A 22087-nucleotide genomic window follows, 5' to 3' on the forward strand; every position below is an offset into this window, starting at 1 on the left:
ACCTTCACACCTCGGGTGTGTCAAAAATTACCGAACACCCTGTATATATATATATATATATATATATATATATGTATGTATGTATACATACAGGATGTCCGACAAGTAAGTGACCAAACGAAAGATGGAGGTAGATTGGATCAAACTGAGTCGAAGAGTCCTAAACTATTTTTTTTATAACGCTTAATAAAGGAGTTATTATTGATTAAGTCTGTCCAATCAGCGCCTTTAGTCGCGCGCTTGGTAATGTGCGTAAGCGCTCCGTCGCTACGGCGACATACATTAACAGGCGAGCGGCTCACCGACGTGCGTCCAGCTAAAAGTCGGCGCTGATGGGCCAGACTTTAATAATAACTCTTTTATTAAGCGTTATAGAAAAAAATGGTACATGACTTTTCTTTTCAGTTTGACCAATCTACCTCCACCTTTTGTTTGGTTATTTACTTATCGGACACCCTATATATATATACCTATGTATGTATGTATGTATGTATGTACACTGTTGGAAAATTTGTGTTAAATTTAATATGTATTGCATAGCCCAAATGATCCACACAATTTTTATGTTAATTTAACATATTATGGATATGTTAAACGTGTGTGTATGTGTGATGATACTAATATTATATTAATATTTCAACACAAAATTAATGTAACTTTTATAGTAATTTGAACTAAATTTTGTGTAAAATTGTGTAAAATATTTTTAATAATAAAATTTAAAAAAAAGTTATTTTAACATTTTATAGTAAATTTTATATGTAATAATTTAATAATAAATAAAAAGAAAGATCAATTGGAGCCTGGACGCGGTACTTAGAGCTCCAATTGGCCTTTTTGTAAAATTTAACAGATAGATCCTGTCACTAATAATACGGAACATATATATCGTAAAATTAAAAATATGTGCACATTGTGTTATTTTCACACTTTTTTCAGTTGCTTTAATAATTTAACATTTGAATTCAATTAACACAACAGCGCAATATGTTAAATTAACACACAAATATGTAAAATATTTAACACAAAACTTTTAACCGGCATATTTTTTAACAAGAAAACACAAATTTTCCAACAATATATGTATGTATGTATGTTATGTGTACACACATACACGCACACATACACACGCACGCACACTTGCACGCGCACTCATACACACACGCGCACCCACAGAGAGAGAGAGAGAGAGAGAGAGAGAGAGAGAGAGAGAGAGAGAGAGAGAGAGAGAAAGAGAGAGAGAGAGAAAGAAGAAGAAAACAATTTATAATTAAATGCTATTAAAAGCGAATTATTTTTTATTTTGTTTAAAGATGTTATACTAAAAAAAAAGAATGATATAATAATTAAAGACTTACTTTTTTTAAAAAGGTAAAAAAGAACGCCAAGAACACGCGCCAGCTGCGAAAAATGTATATTATTGCAAAAAACTGTTTTACAAAATAATGTTATTTTAATCTGTACAAAACAGTTATTTCATTAAAAAAAAATGTTATATTAGAAACAAATTGTAGTGCAAAACAGTTGTTTCAATTTCCTACAAAAAAATGATGTAAAAAATTGCGGCAACTAAGAATAAAACCTTATGCTAATTTATTTCTTTTTTAAATAGAAACATTTTAACCAAAAACACTGTAATACAAAATAGTTCTGATTTCCTATAAAAATAACAATATTAAAATTTTTAAATTTATCCAAAAATTAAATATTGAAAATTAATACAAAATAAAAAAATAAAATTTTTAATTAAAAAACTTGACGCTGCTTAGCTGAATAATATGTTAATGAAATTGGCAACGCCGTTTTTTTAATTAAAAAAACACAAAATATTTTATTTATTATTTTGAATTTACTTTATACAGATTAAAATAATACTATTGTGTAAAACAGTTTCTTACAGTAATATACGTTTTTCACAACTGGCGCGTGTACTTGGCGCTTTTTTTTACCTTTTTTTAAAAAGTAAGTTTTCAGTTATACACATTTACATAAAGACATAAATTCACATATACCGCTATGCAAACTTTTTAGTCATTTTCGAATCATTGTAGAGTACAGTTCGTAATATATTTGCAAATTTTGTGAGATACCACCCACTATATAAACTTGATTGCTTTAAGCGTTATCACACCATTAAAAAGTACTAAAATATATATGTAAGCTTTCATAATATACTAGTAAAGACCAATTTTTAATAATTTTATTTGCCATTTTCATATAATACAGGGTGTCCTGAAAACACCGTACTTTCTCTTAATGGCAGATTCCTTAGAACATTTCAAGACGAAAATCCTAATATAAAAATGTCGAGGCTTTAATAGTTTTTAAACGGGAAGCGATTGTATTTTACGAATGACAGGGCTGAGATTTTGCGTGCTCAGGCACGTCGAAATGACAAGTGAAAAAAGTGCTTCTATGTGTTATAATGGAGCGCTTTTTTTATAATATTATGATTATCGTATAAATTTACAATACGCATTGCATTAATACATTCTTTTTACGAATAATGGATGCAAGAAGGCATCTCAAAAATGATACAAGTAAAAATTTGCGACATGTTTCAACTTCAGCTGTCAAAGTGGTCGATTAATGTTACCATGAAAGTGTTTACTATTTCGCCGTGCCTGAGCGCGCGAAATCTCAGCCTTGCCATTCGTAAAATATAATCGCTTCCTGTTTAAAAACTATTATAGCCTCGACATTTTTGTATTAAAATTTTCGTCTTGAAATGTTCTAAGGAATCTACCATTAAGAGGAAGTACAGTAGTTTTAGGATACCCTGTATAAGAGCTAAATATAAAATAAATTTTTAATAAACTTTATTTTTTAATAATATAGAAAAATGAATTTTATTTTCAAATTTCAATATACTTAATTTTCAAATTATATAAACTTTATGAAAGTTTAAGATAAACATATTATTAAGCGCTGTTCGAAAAAAAACTGTGCGGAGTTATGTCTAACTCAGGCATTTGTTAAAGTGTTAAGTATTTAATTAGATCAGTTGTTTGTGTTACATAAAATTTAACTACGAGAAAACATATATGTTGCATTTATGACTGGGAAATTACAAGTAATCGGTAACTTACCGATAACACTTATGTAATAATTATCTGTAATATTTAGTTCTATTGCACCTTGTAATATTAATATAATTGTGTTTACTAGGCGTGTTCTATTTTTGCCGTGTTTTTGCCATCACGTAATGGCAAGACATGCTCTATTTCTGCTGTTTTTACTGTATTTCTGCTGTCAGTACTTATAGTACTTAATATGATAAATTAGATGTTGCATTTAATTTTTATTGCGTTTTATAGCGTGATGGCACATCATGCTTGATTTCTGCTGTTTTTCTGCCGTTATTATTCAATATGACAAACTTTACTTCATAATTGCTACGTATTTGTTGCTACAACGTGATAGCAAACAATGTTAAATTTTTGTTGCATTTCTATTGTCATATCAGCAAGCTATGTTACGAGAAACTGAGCTTACTGAGAAAGCAGTGCACCGAAATCTGCTGCAAAATCATGATTAAATTTTCTAGCATACTACTAGTATTTTTCTATCTGGGTATGTATATGTGTATACATACCCACACATAGAAGATATTTTAAAATACACTGATAATGCATTTAAGAGTTAATAGAAAAATGATAAAATATAAGCATTTTTAAAGCAGCAATTCGAATCCGGAAATGTCGTGTTTTTCTACTACAGAACAATAAAGGTATATCAAAAGCATTTTTGAAACAGATTTTATAAGTAAATTTTATAAGAAATTTCAACTTTTTATCACAAAACACCGGGATTTGTGTATTTTCGAATTTGGCGCGTTCGAATTATCATCGATAATTTGTATCATATATGTCATCTATCTTTTATTTCTCTTGACATTTTTAAATGAAGGAACTATAAAGTTTTTCTTTGCCCACAAATGTAATTGTGTAGTTAACACATACACACCAACACACAAAACAATATAAAACATAATACTCACAATATGAAATTAACATAACATAAATTTATTTTGTTTTCTCACTTTATATTAATAAAAATTAAATTGACTTGATATTACAATGTTTATTTATTTCTCCTATTTTTTCATATAATACGGTGCAAACCTGGTAACCTAAAGTCTATCTTCCTCAAAATGCATCTAATAGTATTTAATTACTATGTAGCAAAAACATTACATTTTTAGGCATAAGGTGCCGCTTCAAAAATTCTTATTTTATCACCCTCTATTAATTCTTAAGGGTTGTTGGTGTTATTTCGAAACACCCCGTGTATGTGTGTGTGTGTGTGTGTGTGTGTGTGCATATATATATATGTATGTATATGTATATATAAATAAACCAACATTCATATAATTTCCCTATATTGAAACTATGAAATTGACATATTGACAGAGAAACTGGGAGAAGAGCTATATTTGAGTATCCTTCTCTCGTTGCACACACAATCGTTGCTGAATACAGTACTTCATCAGTATCGCTACTGATCGCTACCTTAGAAAAAAAGAAAGGCGGATACTCAAAAATGAGTCTCTAACAATTTTTCTGTCAATTTCATTCTACAGATCGAATGCTTAGACTATGTTCTGTGATTACGTTTACATGTCAATCGGGTTTAATAACATCCGTAGTTTTAAAAATGGCCAATCACAGCTATTCCTCTGACAAATGGAATGATTGTGATTGTCCAGTTTTAGAACTACGAATGTTATTAAACCCGATTAAGAGTAACGTGTAAACGTACGTACGTATGTATGTATGTATGTATGTATGTATGTATGTATGTATGTGCATGCGTGCGTTCGTGAGTATGTGTGTGGGTTTACCACCTTCATATCGTGATAATCCGGATTATATCTAATACATTATTTTCTCTTGTTTTACTTCTCTTCTTCTTTATAATTGTTTCATAGAAACAATAATGCTAAATTTATTTTAAAAAGGTAATTTATAAACATATGTGTATATGTGTGTGTATATGTATCTGCGCGCGTGTGTGCGCAATATTATTTAATGACGATAAAGTCACGCAAGTAACAGCCGCACTGTAACGATGGGTAAGAGAACTGTAAGACTTAACGACGAAAAACTAACAAGACGGTTGGCATCGCCACAGAATTTAATCTCCATCTCTTCAGGATGGTAGTTTATACATTTTGGTGGTCTTCGTCGATACAAGCGTTCTCTCCTTGCCGTGCATGCTCCAGGTTCTGTCAATGCCTCGATAGGTTCAATACTCAACTGTTTACTGCCGCATGGACACAGCGTATCAACTACCAGCAATATCAAATTAGTGTGACGAATCTTTTGAACGCTGAACGGTCTACGAGGCAAAAACAAAAGAAAAAATATATTTGTTAGATCGAAAATTTTCTGATTTATCTTTGGAAATAGATGTACGTTGTAATACATTTATAAGCAATAATTTTGAAAATTCAGAAAAATTTATTTCAAAAATGTGTGTATAGTATGTGTGCGTGATCGTTATAAATTACCTTTCGCATCCAGTAACGTGACAATTAGTGAGCTTTCCCTTCAAAGGATTACTCTGCCCACTGGTATTAAGCCGTTCAGGTTGCAGAATGTACAAATCTGTTTTCTTCTCACAGGAGCGCAATTTTCGGGGATAATGCGCGGAAGTGGCTCGAGTAGTTGGTGGCGAGGCTGGCGCAATTATCGGAAATCTCATAAACATGTTCTCGTCCGATGTTGCCTCCTCTGTCGAATCGACAGGGGTAAGTGAATCGAGATCGTGCGTTTCACCATCGTCCGTGAATATCAAATCGTCTGGAAAAAATTAATACAATTTCTTGAATTAATGAAAATGATAATGGACCTAAATTATCAGATCCATTCTATGAAAACAGACTATTGCAAGGGCAAACATTTTCCCGAAAGAGCATTATCATATACAAATTTTTCAATCTATTTAAAACATATTTTTTATTAATATTTAATTAATCCATGCTTCAATTGTGATTTACCGCTACTATTAGATAATTATATCCTGCATTTTTAACATTTTAATAACTGTGAAATTATAGATTCTATATAATTACCATCTAATTTAAAAATGTTCTCAATTAAAATGGTTTTTAAAACAAATAGTTTTTTTGTGCAGCAAAAACTACATTTATTTTGTTGATTTTGCATAAATCAATGCGAGTAATCAAACTTTGATATTTCTAACATATCGAAATCAAATAACTTTTCTATCTTTTCTTCGTTTTTATATCTTTTATCATATATTAGGTCCTAATTTTATTTTACTATTACATTAGCAAAATGAAAATATTGTTTCTATTGATAAATAAGGTTGGGTGCGTGTGTTCTGTGTAAATACTTATTTCTTGTATAATATATATTTTACATTTTTCGCTCGCGTCACTTTTTTTCATTCCATATGTGATTATGTGATAAATGTAAAGTAGTAAAAAAATAATGCCAGAAAGTATTACAAATAGCTTTCAAAGACTAGAAAAAAATGAAAATTAGAAAGCGCGCAATATAAATAATAGATCCAAAAATTTATAACATATAAATAATTCAGTAAATATTCACATTAAGTCAACCCCTTTAAAAGTCAATGACCTTAACATATGTTGTCAAGGTCATGATCTTGAGTAGCATCCAAGAAGTTTTAACTGTCGCTCGTTGCTTGTTAAAAAGTTATTAACAATTAAATTGTACGATAAGAACAAGTATTAAATGCGAAAATCTGAACTTCTTCGGTTAAAAAGAAACTATGAATTTTATATTAGTTGTATATTTAAGTATTTATGTAAATGCGTGAGCGAGGGAGGGACGCAGCTCCTCCTCCTGCACCCCCCCCCCAAAAAAAAAAACTTATCTAACCCAAATCTCATTTTTATTTAAAAAATAGAAATTGGTTTGGATTAGGTTAGTTTTTTTGGAAGTGGGAGTGCAGGGGTAGGAGCTCTGCCCCTTCCTCGCATTCATTTAAATACTTAAAAACGTTTTTTTCATATGAATCATGCGTGGTTCTTTAAATATTCTGTGCACAGTTTTTTTGTATTAAAAATTTTATCATATTCCGAGAATTTTTTGAACCTACTATATATGTACGAAGCTTAAGAATACATATATACTGAGAATACAGGGATTTTATTTATAAATGCATTTATGAGATACTACCATCCAACGAATGCATTGCATTGTTAGCAAATGTCAATGTCGTTCGCCAGAAATCTTGAATATTGAGGCCTAAAACCAGAGTCCAAAGAAAATTGCCAAATGCCGCCGCTGTTTTTATAATAGAGTTGGATAGAGTTCGCGGCGCTGACGATTGATGAGATTCTTGAGGGCTACAAGTTCCTTGATAATCAATAACAGTTACTTTTCTGAAACATTGCACAAACAAAATACATTAATAGTAGTGAGATTAAATATCTTACAAATTAGTTCGAATGTGTTTGTGTAGTTTTGAACTCTCTACCATTACTATAAAAAATAAAAGCAGTACTTGCAAGTAGATTCGGATCTTGACGAGATAGGTCTTTATGACTATTTAAAAAGATAAGAGCAATACGTTCAAATAGTATCAAATCTAAATGGATCCGCATTTTCTATTTCAAGTTAAAAATCTCACATTTTTTAAATCAAATTATTTTATGATAATCGTAAAGCAACACACATACAATCTCATTTAAATATACCATATTTAAAAATTTGATTTGGTTAAAGGAGTGCGAGAAAAGCGAAAGTGTAAGAACGAAAGTTAAATAGTCAGACTATATTTTTACGATTAGAGAATAGGAAGCGAAGAAGAGTAAAAAGAAAAAATAACGGGAGGGGAATGACGAGATAAATGATGAAATACAGATAATAGATAATAAGAATTATATAGGGAATACAAGAGGCAATTACGAATAAGTACAAAAATTTAGATTAAGAGAAAGAAATGGCAGGTTGCGGATAGCAGAGAATAGAAGAAAAAAAGCAACATCGATGAAAGAGATTCAATATTAAAAAAGAATGTCGATGATGCCGAAAAGGAAAACAGGGTGTTTATTCAACTTTTATAAAAAAATTCTCTAATCTTCCAAGTATTTTTGTTCAAAATTATAATAAGAAAATATATTAAAGATTTTTTGGTGCAACTTTTTAAAATAAGTTTTTTTATTATATACATTTTTTTTGTTTTTTACTCATATAAAAGAAAAATATAGAGCTTCTTAAGTTTTAAGTGCTAAATTTGCAGTGAAGTGCTAGAAATGCAGTGAAAGAAACGAATATCTTTCACTTACACATAACGTTTTCATTTTTTATTGCTAAAAATTACAATACACGGTATGTATTACATATTTAATATTTTGTTAAAATATTGAATATATATAAACAAGGATAATTTTTTTTTAAATTTCCATTTTTAAAGAAAATCCCAATAAAATTCCATGAAAATTTCCTGATTTTTCCAGGTACAAAAGAAATCCCTGAGAATATTTCAGGTTTTCCATGTTTTTCCAGAGAGTAGACTGAAAAAGACTGAATATTACGAGCTGAATGAAATTGAAAAAAAAATTATGCTGATGGAAGATAAAAGAATAAAAAAGGAAAAACAGAAAAGAGAGAAGACAGAGAACGATTAAATTTAATAAATATTAAAAAATGATACAAAAAAGCTTTAAGAAGCAAATTGCGAATATATGCATATACATATCTAAATTATAAATCTCAAAAGTTCTTAAGACTAGAGTAAAAATAAACAAAATTCTTACTATTAAATGTTTCAGTCCTCGACTAGACCCTCTTCAGTAAAGTTATGTGATACACGTAAACTGAATTACGTGTTTCAAAATTCAGATGGTTAAAAATATAAAATTGTAACTTCGGTTCTAAATCGCATGTCCTACTACTGGATATCTCCAGCGAAATGCCAAACGAGGTTGAAATTTATCACCCACCACAGAATTTTTTCAAGAACTTGTGGGAGAAATTTTAATAGATTCCGACGAGAATCTGAAAAAAACGTGGTTACGTGACGAAAACAACAGAATAATAAAAATTGATATGCTAATGAAGAGCCCATTGCAAAAGTAGATAAAAACTGTCAATCGATGAGAACACAGAAAATTATCATGCACGTTCAACTACCGATAATCTAATGAGGTCAAAGACGCATATAAAAATTAAGAGCGATGGAACTCCAAGATGTATATAAACATCGTATATTTGACGCAAGACAAACATACTAGATTTAAATCTTATTGAGAATTGAAATCTTAATGATCGGTAAATAAGAAGAGTGCAACAATTCAGTATCGTCCTGCAGGTTGAGACTGAATTTTTTACTTTTAATAAATAACATTTCAAACGTCAACCTTCTTGCATAGCAAGGCTCCTCATCAAGAATTTATATATGCCAATCACAATCATGATCTGTGTTAATTCTATGATCAGTGATTACTGAGTTGTGAGTATGTGCGCTTTTAATATGATTGTGATGTTCCGAAATATGAGTCTTAAGCAATCTCTTCGTTTGGCCCACATATGATGCATCAAATCCGTTGCAGTTAATTTTGTAAACGACATTATTGTGAAGCAATTGAGGAAATGGATCTTTGTGTACTTTAATGATATTTTTTAGGTTGTCGAGTCCAATATAAGACAAGCAAAGACCCGCATTCCGGACAATCGAATTGACTTTTCCCGATATGGATCTTATGTATGAATGAGGAGAAACGGTTGCGAGTCAGATTCCAAGGTATTTTTAATGCGACTATTGTTTAAGAAACTATTTTTACGATGGAGGAGATAATTCAACCTATGATAAATAGTTTCAAAAATAAAATGTAAAGGATAACAATTTTCCAGTAAAATCTTTATGATAAATTCAAGATATTTTTGATGGTACTTGAGATGGGAAAGCAAAAAGGATCGATCTACAAGGCCAATTATAGTACCTCTTTTTTGGCACAAGAGAGGCTGGGAAAAAAAGTTTAAATATCTCCCTGAGAAAGTAGATTTGTGGTATTAATAAAAAAAAGACGTCCTTCTTGAGAAATAATTGTGACGTCTAAAAAGTTAAGGCGATTATATGCGCCAACCACCATCGTAAATTGCAATCTAAGATGAAACGGATTGAATATGTTAGGTACTGAATCAAAAAACGGGGAAAGAACAGCCAAAGCTATGTCGTTAACATATCTGATATAGAAAGGCACAAAAATAGGGAGTCTGTCAAGAGCTTTCGATTCTAAATCCTGCAAGACAATATCTGCTATTATCGGAGATAACGGAGAACCCATGGATGTGCCAAAGGTTTGTTTATAAACTTTGTCGTTGAAAATAAAAAACGTGGAGTACAAAACCATTCTCACAGCAATCATGAACTCGTTGTAAGGAATTTTTGTATTTATAGCAATTAAATTCCATCGCTTTTCCATACCCTCAACAGCCAGTTCGAAAGGAACATTTGTGAATAATAAGACAACATCGAGACATATAAGTTTATAATGTTTGTCCATAGTAATCGTGAAAATTTTTCTATGAGGTGGAAACTATTATTAACATGGCTTTTAGGAGGTGGAATACTTTTTCGTATAATACTATGAAGATTTTTGTCTGCCGACGATTTCCGGTAAAGATAAAATAATTACACAGTTCATTAAACATATTGAAAATAATGTAGAAAAAATGAAAAAAACATATTCGATTGTTATAGGGAATCCAATTAGCAAAATTGTTTCGGATTTACACAACAGGTTGACGAGGTGGAGAGACCGAAAATTCATTACTGTTCCTACCTATAAGTGCTTACACTCCGACGCCTCCGTTTTGCCTAGAGCTTATGGGTTGCCAAAAATCCATAAAAAAGACAATCCATCTAGAATTGTCTCTTCTATCAATAGCCCTCTCTACTCATTAGCTACTTTCCTTGATAGTATTATACGAAAAAGTATTCCACCTTCTAAGAACCATGTTAATAATAGTTTCCACCTCATAGAAAAATTATCCACGATTACTATGGACAAACATTATAAACTTATATCTCTCAATGTTGTCTTATTATTCACAAATGTTCCTTTCGAGCTGGTTGTTGAGAGTATTGAAAAACGATGGAATTTAATTGCTATAAATACAAAAATTCCTTACAACGAGTTCATGATTGCTGTGAGAATGGTTTTGTACTCCACATTTTTTATTTTCAACGACAAAGTCTATAAACAAACCTTTGGCACACCCATGGGCTCTCCGTTATCTCCGATAATAGCAGATATTGTCTTGGAGGATTTAGAATCGAAAGCTCTTGATAGACTCCTTATTTTTGTGCCTTTCTATATCAAAATAGTTGACGACATAGCTCTGGCTGTTCCTTCTCTGTTTTTTTATTCAATACTTAACATATTCAATTCGTTTCACCTTAGATTGCAATTTACGATGGAGGTGGACGCATATAATCGCCTTAACTTTTAGACGTCACAATTATTTCTCAAGAAGGACATCTGTTTTTTGATTGATACTACAAACCTACTTTCTCAGGAAGATATTTAAACTTTTTTTCCCTAGACTGCAATTTACGATAGAGGTGGGCGCATATAATCGCCTTCACTTTTCAGACATCACAATTATTTCTCAAGAAAAACGTCTGTTTTTTTATTGATACTACAAACCTAATTTCTCAGGAAAATATTTAAACTTTTTCTCCCAGCACATCCCTTGTGCCAAAAAAACAGGTACTACAATTGGCTTTGTAAATCGAGCCTTTTTTCTTTCCCATCTCATGTACCATCAAAAATATCTTGAATTTATCATAAAGATTTTACTGAAAAATTGTTATCCTCTACATTTTATTTTTGAAACTATTTATCATAGGTTGAATTATCTCCTCCATCGTCGAAATGGTTTCTTAAACGATAGTCGCATTAAAAACACCTCGAAATCTGACTCGCGTTTATTTTTCCTCATTCCATACATAAATTCCATATCGAAAAAATTCAGTTTGATTGTCCGGAATGCGAGTCTTTATTTGTCTTATACTGGACTCGACAACCTAAAAAAGATTATTAAAGTACATAAAGATTCACTTCTTCAATTGCTTCACAATAATGTCGTTTACCAAATTAACTGCAACGGTTGTGATGTATCATATGTGGGCCAAACGAAGAAAATGCTTAAGACTCGCATTTCAGAATATCGCAATCATATTAGAAGGGCACATACTCAGAACTCAGTAATCACTGACCATAGAATTAAGTCACGATTGTGATTGGCAGCATATACAAATTCTTGATGAGGAGTCTTGTTATGCAAGAAGGTTGATGTTTGAAATTATTTATTAAAAGGCAAAAATCCAGTCGCAACCTGCAAGACGATACTGAATTGTTGCATTCCTCTTATTTATCGATCATTAAGAAGCTCAATAAGATTTAAATTCAGTATGTTTGTCTCGCGTCAAGTATATGATGTTTATATACATCTTAGAGTTCCACCGCTCTTAATTTTCATACGCGTCTTTGACCTCATTAGATTATCGATAGTTGAACGCGCGACATGATAATTTTCTGTGTTCTCATCGATTGACAGCTTTTATCTACTTCTGCAGTGAGCTCTCCATTAGCATATCAATTTTTATTATTCTGTTATCTTCGTCATTTAACCACGTTTTTCTCAGATTCTCGTCTGAATCTATTAAAATTTCCTCCACAAGTTCTTGGAAAAACTCTGTAGGTAATGAATTTCAACCTCATTTAGCATTTCGCTGAAAATATCCACTTGGACGTGCATTTTAAAACCGAAATTACAATTTTATATTTTTGACCATCTGAATTTTGAAACACGTAATTTGTTTTTACTGAAGAGGATCCAGTCGAGGACCGAAATGTTCAATACTAAGAATTTTGTTGATTTTTACTCTAGTCTTAAGAACTTTTGAGATTTATAATTTAAATATGTATATGTATGTACATCCGCAATTTGCTCCTTAAAGCCTTTTTGTATCATTTTTTATCTATTGATGAGCATTTTATATTTATATCAATAAATATTATAGATTTTATAAAGAGAAAGAGAGAGAATAAGAAAAGAGAAATGGAGATTAAGAAATTGTGCACATGTTTTCAAAAAGAGTCATAAAACGGAAAGAACTCATCTAGCTAGATTGGCAGAAAGAATATAGGAATGGAGAAGAGCAGATGAAACCGAGAAATGGAGGAAAGCACACGGAGAATAAAAGCCTCGGAATTGGGTTATTATAGAGAGAATTAAACGGTATAAAGGCGGAAAATGAAAGCAAGAAGGAAAGAAACAACAAAATTATGAAATTTTGAAACTAGGAGAGAAAATAAGAATAGAAAAAAAATAAGAAAAAAAGAAAAAGAAATAGGGGAAAGAATAGAGAAATTAGAAGAAATAGTAAAAAAAAAACGCAGATGAGAGAAGATGAAAAAGATATTGAAAACAGAAGAGAAGAAAGATCTCTCCCTTTTTTCTTCTAAATGAATAAAAGAGAGAAAGTAAATAAGAGAAAATTAAAAGAATAAAAAAGAAGATGGAACAATTAGAAAATAAGAAAAGATAATAATTTAAGAATGAAAACAATGCATGCAAAGGAAGAAAGTGAGTAGGAGATACTGAAAATGATGAGAAAAGGATTAGTGGTAGGTAAAGATAGTGGTAGAAAGATAGTTAAAAAAGATTAAGGTTTTAAGAATAGAGAATAGAAAAGTGATAAGGATGTGGAAATAACAAATTGAGAAGTAAAGCAAGAGGTAATGAAAAAAATATTCATAGATTATGATTTTTTAATGACGAAGGAAAAGAAATTGGTATAGAGAAAAATAGCAGAAAGAGCGATGAAAGAAAGAAGAGAAGAAAAGGAGAATATAAGAGAGGATATAGAAAATTAAGTGAGATAAAGTGGAATACAAGAAATTACAAATATAAAAAAGTTGATATAAATAGTGCAAAAAACAGACTTTAAAGAAAGAAGATTTTTGGAGTTAAAGGCGTAAAAAGAGCAGGATAATAAAAAAATAAGGTTACTCACAATGAGAAGTAGATGGAGATAAAGAAAAGATAGATATAAAGATACTCTTTTTTAATATAATCAAAATTAAGAAAAAAAGATAAAAATTTCTGGGAATATATATAAAAAACGGACTCCACACACTCCTTATATCGAAAATGACTCCCCATGGATTTTGTTCAAACTTTAGGATTTTGTAGTTCACTGTAGTGACGCTGAGCAAAAGACTTAACTGGTAAGCCCTTTTCCGTGCCAAAACTGATAAGATCAATTATATGTTTTAAAAATCGGTACAATCGTTTTTGAGGTTGCTGATTTCGAATCCGGACTCGTAATTTTGATATCGCGCATCCCTGACACTATACGTCCAAAAAGAACCTAATTTTTCGCAACATCTGTTAGAATTTAAAAATTAGTCCAGTCGGCGGACTTGACACAAAATTAACACAATATCTCAAAAAAAGAATCCTAAAAAAAACAAAACCTCAAAAAAAATATTTTAAAAAATTTTAAAATTACAAAAAAACTATTTTAAAAAAACGGAATGTAAAATTCCATCATAGCCTCCACGTGGCACACTCTGGTGGTCGTGATTTCTTGGTCACCAACTAATAGCGAGGGTATATTTTTCGCTTTCGAGCTATACTTCGGCTCATCGTCTCGAAAACCGTTCAAAGAGAGCATTTTCGGGCACCATATTAACTGAACGATGACGAATTTATAGTCTCTAAGCTCAGATTCCGATTCAACGACCCAAAAAACTCTAGGATACCAAGTTTTATCCAGATCCATCGAAAATCGGAGTTATTCAATGTACGCATATATGTATCATTATCAGTTCTGGCACGAAAATTTTAGGCGCATATATGCGTCATTACCAGTTAACTGGTTAATGAGTACAATTGCCTAGAAATTATAGTTTAGTCCGCAGAGAACGTTCAAAGTTGCGGGCAATGTGGCTTTGCTAGTAGCAAAGTCCTGCCAGAGACCGAGAAACTACTAATTAGATCTGCACACCAGGATAGTGCATGCAGGCGCAGAAGGCAATCTCTTTACTGCATTATGGCACATCGGGCTTATTCCCCGGTTGGCTGAATTTATTTTATAAAAAGAAATTGTTCGAAGGCCTCGGAATATAGACAGGACAAAGACTCGGCGAGGAAAAAGGATAATGCGATTGGGAAATTGGAAGATAAGGAGCTTCAATAGGAAAGAAGTAGAGCTCGTGCAAAAACTCGACAACATGAGACTGGATGTGTTAGCATTAACAAAGATCAAGAAAAAGAGTTAGAGCTATATCATCCTTGATAACAATCACTTATTTATATTCAGTAAATCAGAAGTAACCATATAGGACAGAGCACAGACCGGAGTGCCTTTTCTCATCCACAATCGTTTCAGAGAAGCCATCGTGAGCTGTGAGTTCGTCAGTGGTAGGATGCTGACGGTGAATTTGCAGTTTGCATCTAATCAATCCGTACAGACTTTAATGGTTGCTTACAACCCCATGGATGATGCAATTGAAGAAATTAAAAATCAGTTCTATGAGGAGTTACAGAAAATTATTGATGATTCTAAAGAACGTATAATTATGCTAGGAGATTTCAACGACAGGATTGGTCTGCGGCAGGATGAGTACCAGGTTGTAAGAGGGCCCTGTGGAGAATCTTTGTTTAACAACAATGGAACCAAACTCCTGGAATTTTGCATGTCCAACAACCTTGTAACGATGCATCACTCCACGGTTACTGCACCGTTACCCGGCCGCCGATCCGCCGGAAGTCCGCCGCCCGACGACCACCGGTCGGGCACATTGCGGAGGCGCTGAGCGCCCATTTTTAAACGATATATAAAACGCGGAAATCTATAACCGCCGGTAGGCGCGCAAACACAGAGAACCGTCGCCGCACTCGGGTAACCGCCCCGACCATTACCAAAAATACCCGAGTTGCGCGCGCCGTTTCACCGATAAACAAGATACCGTTAGAACAATAGGCAAATTACGCAGACGCGCGCGCCGAAAACCGGTATAAATAGAGCGCGTTTTTGACTATCGAGACCAGATCTTCCGCACCGCCAGAGTCCGTAAGACGCCTGGAAAACCGCGAAAGCGGATTATTACCTTGTAATAACAAACAGCCTCTTCGTCTTCTTCGTCCACAAGTTGGTATATTTATACATTAAAGAAAAACCCTCCAAGGGAAAACGAATCATAGACTACATCTTAATGGAAAAAACTGACCCACAGGGTTTTAGATGTACATATTTTCCGTAGACTAGAGATTGGCAGCTACCACTATCTACAAATTGCAAAGCTGGAATGCTCCTACAATGCCTAAACCCACTAGGAAGAATTCCAAACTTAAAATCAAGAGCTTCAAGCTCTGCAAGGTGCCTGTCTAAAGTTGTTCTAGACCAAAATAAGAAAGATCTCGGCACAGATTTTTAATGCGAATGAGAATTTTGAAGCTTCATGGGGTGGTTTTAAAAGAACAGTGTTTACAAGCAGCTAGAGAAGTGTGTGGTGAGTCCAGAATCGGCGACTGCAAGAAAAGAACAGTTTGGTGGAATAATGATTTAAAAGCTGAAATAAGCCATAAGAAAGTTCTGTGAAAAAAGTACCTTGTTGGTAAACAGACAATGAATGATTGATGACAAATGATTACGAAGCATACAAAATTCAGAGGACCAATGTAAAGCAGCTAGTTAAGGCAGCAAAAGAACAAAGCTGGGCTGAGTTCGGCGAAAAAAATTAAAAGAGATCACAAAAGAAACTCTAAGCTTTTCTACAAAACTTTAAAGAACCTACGGAAAGAAAAAGAATGTCCTCTTAAATTTGTCAAAGACAAGAGTGACAACTTGTTGAGACAAAACTCAATGATACTGGGAAGGTGGAAGAAGCACTTTGAGGACTTGCTGAACGAAAAAGCGGACGACACCTCGACGGAGACAGAATGGATGGGCCAAAGACAAACGGACGCTACCACAACACAATTACTGCTGCGGAGTTGCGAACGGCGATTCGAAGGATGAAACTCGACAAGGCGGCAAGGTGTGATGGTATCACACCGGAAATGATTAAATATCTTGAGGAGGCAGGAGAGGCTATGTTTCTAAAAGTTGTAAACCTGGAGAACAAAGAATATTTCCGAGAATTGGAATGTGGCAGCAATTCTTCTCTCGTTTAAAAAAGATATAATGAAGAATGTAAAAATCACAGAGATATCTTCTTGCTGTCAATGGGAAAATTTACTCCAGAATCCTGGAGTAAAGGCGAAGGGCGATAATGGAGCCACAACTGTAAGAAAGCCAGTATGGCTTCAGACCAGACCGAAGCGCTAAAGATTTAATCTATGCAGCAAGAACAATTTACGAGAAGACAATAGAGTATGAGAAAGTTATCCATATAGAGGTTGTTGATTTGGAAGCTGCATTTGATTATGTGAAAAGGGAAAAGCTCTGGAGAACTCTTGAGGAAAAGGAAGTACCAGAAGAGTTAATGCGAGCGATTCAGTGTATGTACAGGAAAAGTAAGAGCCTTGTAAGAACAGCCAACCTTGAATCTGACATCTTTCTTGTTAAGCAGGAAGTAAAACAAGGGTGAAATTTGAGTCCTTTTGTTTATAATTCTGATAGACTTGGTGACTAAGCAATACAATTCAGAAGCTAAAAAGTTCAAACTTGGTAACTATAAGATGCAGCCAGTGTACTTCTTTGAGTCATTCTTTGCTGACAATGTGATGATTGTTGCCGACTCCTGTGAAAAGCTACAGTTCAATCTCGAATGGCGGTGGTGCTAACCAGAAGAGGGCTCAAGATTAATGTTGAGAAGACAAAGATAATGACAGTGGGACGTTCCTCCTTCACTCACCAGGTGACATTGTTTGGTGAGCGCCTCGAGCAAATTAGCTGTTTTAAGTATTTGGACATTCATCTTGTCAGCGACGGAAGAGTCGATAGGGACATTGATGACTACAGCGGGTTGTCTCTTTTCTCCATCAGACAGGGCTTCCTCAACAAAGGAGAAATCAGCAAGAGGACAAAGATCGCAGTCTACAAGTCAACATTTATTCCAACTCTGACCTTTAGCTCGGACTTCTGGTGCCTTACTGGAAGGCAACGAAGTAGGCAATCACTGAAGGCAAACACTGAAGGTATCTACGCAAGGTGAAGGGAAAGACAAGACGGGACCGTATCCGGAACCAGACCATCTGCTCAGCTCTAGAAGTGGCACCACTGACCATCATAATCCAATAAATTCAACTGTGTTGATTTGGGCACCTTATGAGGATACCACAAGGAAGAACAGCTAAGACAGCACATGAAACACGGCCAGAAAAATGTCAATCCCGAGGATGACCCCGCTGAAAGTGAATAGACGATGTCGCGGATATCTTGCGGCACAGAGGACTTATTCTTGGTGAGAGAGCTTGTCTGTCAGCTGACAGAAATAGATGGAGGTCTTTCACCCTCGATACCGTAAAGTTCGAGAGAATGGATTAAATAAAAAAAAAAATAAATATGAATATTACTTGAATTTTAAGATATTGACTTGATTATTAGATTTGATTTAGAAGTACAATTTCCTATTTAGTTCCTCTAATTATGGAATTTCTCCATATGTACTTTCACAAACATTAATGTCACATTTCTTTTACGTCACAATAGGTAGATTCTATAACAACACGCGCAACTGAATTCATGCAAATACATGGCGATTGGACAATTCGCAATGTGATGAGAATATCTTTTAATTTCCGTTTTCCAAGAATTTTCTGTTTTTATCCCAGAGAGTAAAAATTAGGAAAACTTTACTGTACATATTAAATTTGATCACAGCCCTATTTAATAACATAGAACTTTTTGTTCTGATCTATATTTTAAAAGATAGAGATTATATTGTTGTAACTTTCCATAATATGTAACATTATCCAATCCTGTCATATTGTGTGATTTTTTTAATAAAATATTTGGACAATATATAACTTTTTCTTCTCCATAAAAAAATTAATATTACCAAAAATCAATTATATGTATAAAGGAAGAAGACAAAAAATTTTGATGAAATTAATATGTTTGAAAAAAATCTTAAATTTTAAAAAATTTAGATCTGTTTATGTTTTATAAACTTTATTAAATAGTAAGCATGAATTTATCTAATCAGAAAAAAATAAGGTAAATGTTCAGATTAACTTACACCTCACGGATCGTTTTCATTTTCACATATATTATAGAGGGCACATTCCTAAGTAATACGCACTTTGAATTTTGTGGCGCTCTCTTCTGGTTCCTGGAGATATGCAATTTTAAAGTTTCACAGTTTTAATGCTTTTTCTGTTAAAAAATTAAAAAAAACAAAGTTTGTTTACGTTGTATTTGTGTAAAGAGACGTGGAAAAAGTCTTTGTTTATATTTCTGGAAACGAAGTTTCTTGAATTTTTCCATTTTCCACGCGAAGCGAAGTTCAACGCAAACCTATGTGTCTAGTTTTTTAATAGTGGAGCCCCCCCGCAGGAGGGCGGAACATACTGTCTCCACGCATATACTTTTTAATGTGTAAATATAAAGTGGAAAGTTGTAAACCCCTGTGAAACCTTACTTCGCATTAAAAAGTATATGCGTCGAGACAGTATGTTCCGCCCCCGGATAAAGTTCCGAAAAGGTCCCATCTCCGATTTCGATGAAACTCAGTATTCTTACGTATTTTGATGCGCTGATTACGAATATCATGGTAAAAACTGGCGACTATTTGATTTTCATGGTGAAAGCCATGAAAAACCCATAAAAATTATAGTTTTTTACGCTTATCTCAGTAAATACAGAAAATCATGATAAATGTTTTAAACAAAAGTTTTAGATCTCATAGAGATAAACATTTTATATCCTATTCATTTTTACCGTACAAGTGATAGTTTTCGAGAAAATCAAAGTTAAACATATATCTCAAACCAATTGCTGTATAGGTGAAACTACAAAGGCTGGCAGTACTGCGTAGAAGTCCCAATGTATAACCTCGCTTTGCGTGGAAAGTTGCAAACCCATGTGGAACCTCGCTTCGCGTGGAAAAGTGTATGTGTGGAAACAGTAGGTTCCGCCCCCCTGCGGGGGGCTCCACTACCAAAAAACTAGACAAATAGGTTTGCTTGGAACCTCGCTTTGCGTGGAAAGTTGCAAACCCATGTGGAATCTCGCTTCGCGTGGAAAAGTGTATGCGTAGAAACAGTGAGTTCCGCCTCCCTGCGGGGGGGCTTCACTATCAAAAAACTAAACATATAGGTTTGCATTGAACCTCGCTTTACGTGGAGAAGCAATATTTTTATCTGCAGTAAAGGATAGAAATTCGTAAAGCTTCATTGCTGTATTTCTTTTGAAATTTCTAGCGGAACTGAACAAGTGTACGATTCTGAAGTGTACTAGCAGTAACATAAAAACAACTTTAAATGTAAACAAAAGAAATTCTTAGCGAAAATATACTGACAGTGACGCAAATGTAAACAAAAAAACATAAACACGCAAGTAAGATATAGTGAAAAGATCATAGAAATAACCTAATTATTTATGATTCTATGTCAAGATGAACTTAACGTAATACTTTACAAATCCTTTGGGTAAATGTTCAGATTAACTTACACCTCACGGATTGTTTTTATTTTCACATATATTATAGAGGGCACATTCCTAAGTAATACGCACTTTGAATTTTGTGGCGCTCTCTTCTGGTTCCAGAGATATGCAATTTTAAAGTTTCAGATTTAATGCTTTTTCTGTTATAAAATAAAAAAAAATAAAGTTTGTTTACGTTGTATTTGTGTAAAGCAGACGTGGAAAAAGTGTTTGTTTACATTTCTGGAAACGAAGCTCCTTGAATTTTTCCATTTTCCAAAACTAAACACATAGATTTGCGTTGAACCTCGCTTTGTGTGGAATAGCAAATGTAAACAAAAAAACATAAACACGCAAGCAAGATATAGTGAAAAGATTATAGAAATAAATGCGAAAATTTTGATACTTCAAAATTGCATATCTCTGAAACCAGAAGAGAGCGCCACAAAATTCAAAGTGCGTGTTACTTAGGAATGTGCCCTCTATAATATATGTAAAAATGGAAATGATCCGTGAGGTGTAAGTTAATCTGAACATTTACCATCCTTTGTATATCTTTCTCAATGTTTGAAGAAGAGAGTGCATAATCAAAAAATAAATTTTTTAATTAAAATTCCAAAAATACATAAAATAAAAATTGATTTTATATTATGTATTATTAACCCATAGTAACCACACCAGTGCAAGTTTGCACCACTTAAAATTTCTTGCTTCTGGATCTTTCTACCTGCGTTCTGTAACGGCCTCCTCCCACTATGACAAATATGCCATTACCCTAGGGTACTAACTGCACAGTGAGCCAGCATCATTTGTTTTGAAACCGCTGCAGCAGCAGTATCAAAACTTTGAGGAGGTGCTTATTTGCATTAGTGTGGCAGCAGCGTGTGCAAAGTCGGTGCTCGATAAAATAATTAGTTTTGCATTTTTGTATAATAAACAAGTGGAATTGTATTGAATGTAAGTATTTAAATATATTTTGTTGTTTTTAACATAAAAATTTACAATTTTGTATGATCATTTACATCCTTAACAAAACAAGTCATGTAGACGCAAGAAGTGCGTGTTCGGAGTCGAAATGTATCGCAGGTATTGTTGCCATTTTACCGCATGTTTGAAGAAAGAGCGAAGGCAAAAAAAGCATAGTTTATTTAAGATTAAAGAAGAGGAAGAATAAGCAGTAGAGAAAGAGAGAAAGAGAGTTAAAATTAAAGAAGAGGGAGTATAAGCAAAAGAGAGGAAGAGTGAGAGAAAGAGATAGAAGGAGAAAAGAAGGAAAATAAATATAATATCAAGTAATAATATTGTTCAGTATTATTAAATATATTGTTTAATATTATTAAGAAATCCCAGACAGCACAAAACGTCCTCAGGATCATCCTGAATATGTCCAATGATATTAGTTAATTATATCGCTTAGGTAATAATATTAATAATATCGCTTTTCCGCGATGCTGATTGGCTGTCTCGCTTGTGCGCTGCG

The 22087-nt window shown here is 33.2% G+C and overlaps 1 protein-coding gene across 1 annotated transcript; it reads right to left on the reverse strand.

Annotated features, from left to right (window-relative positions):
- Window positions 1-4791: 4791 nt before the first annotated feature.
- On the reverse strand, window positions 4792-7399 carry LOC115234113 (voltage-dependent calcium channel subunit alpha-2/delta-3-like). The gene is made up of 3 exons (XM_029804877.1): window positions 7173-7399; window positions 5513-5804; window positions 4792-5340 (listed from the first exon to the last, which is right to left on the reverse strand). Exons 1-3 carry the CDS (start codon window positions 7186-7188, stop codon window positions 5043-5045), a joined length of 606 nt encoding a protein of 201 aa, XP_029660737.1. The 5' UTR covers window positions 7189-7399; the 3' UTR covers window positions 4792-5042.
- Between the last annotated feature and the right edge of the window lie 14688 nt (window positions 7400-22087).

The sequence above is a fragment of the Formica exsecta genome, unplaced genomic scaffold (genome assembly GCF_003651465.1).
Source record: "Formica exsecta isolate Colony F162 unplaced genomic scaffold, ASM365146v1 scaffold1059, whole genome shotgun sequence".
NCBI classification, from domain to species: Eukaryota; Metazoa; Arthropoda; class Insecta; order Hymenoptera; family Formicidae; genus Formica; species Formica exsecta.

Bases quoted from the DNA above. Each gene is read 5' to 3' on its own strand.
- LOC115234113 (XM_029804877.1), bottom strand. The intron at 5,341-5,512 runs GTAATTTATAAC...TTTGCCTCGTAG, and splicing joins CACGTTACTGGATGCGAAAG to ACCGTTCAGCGTTCAAAAGA.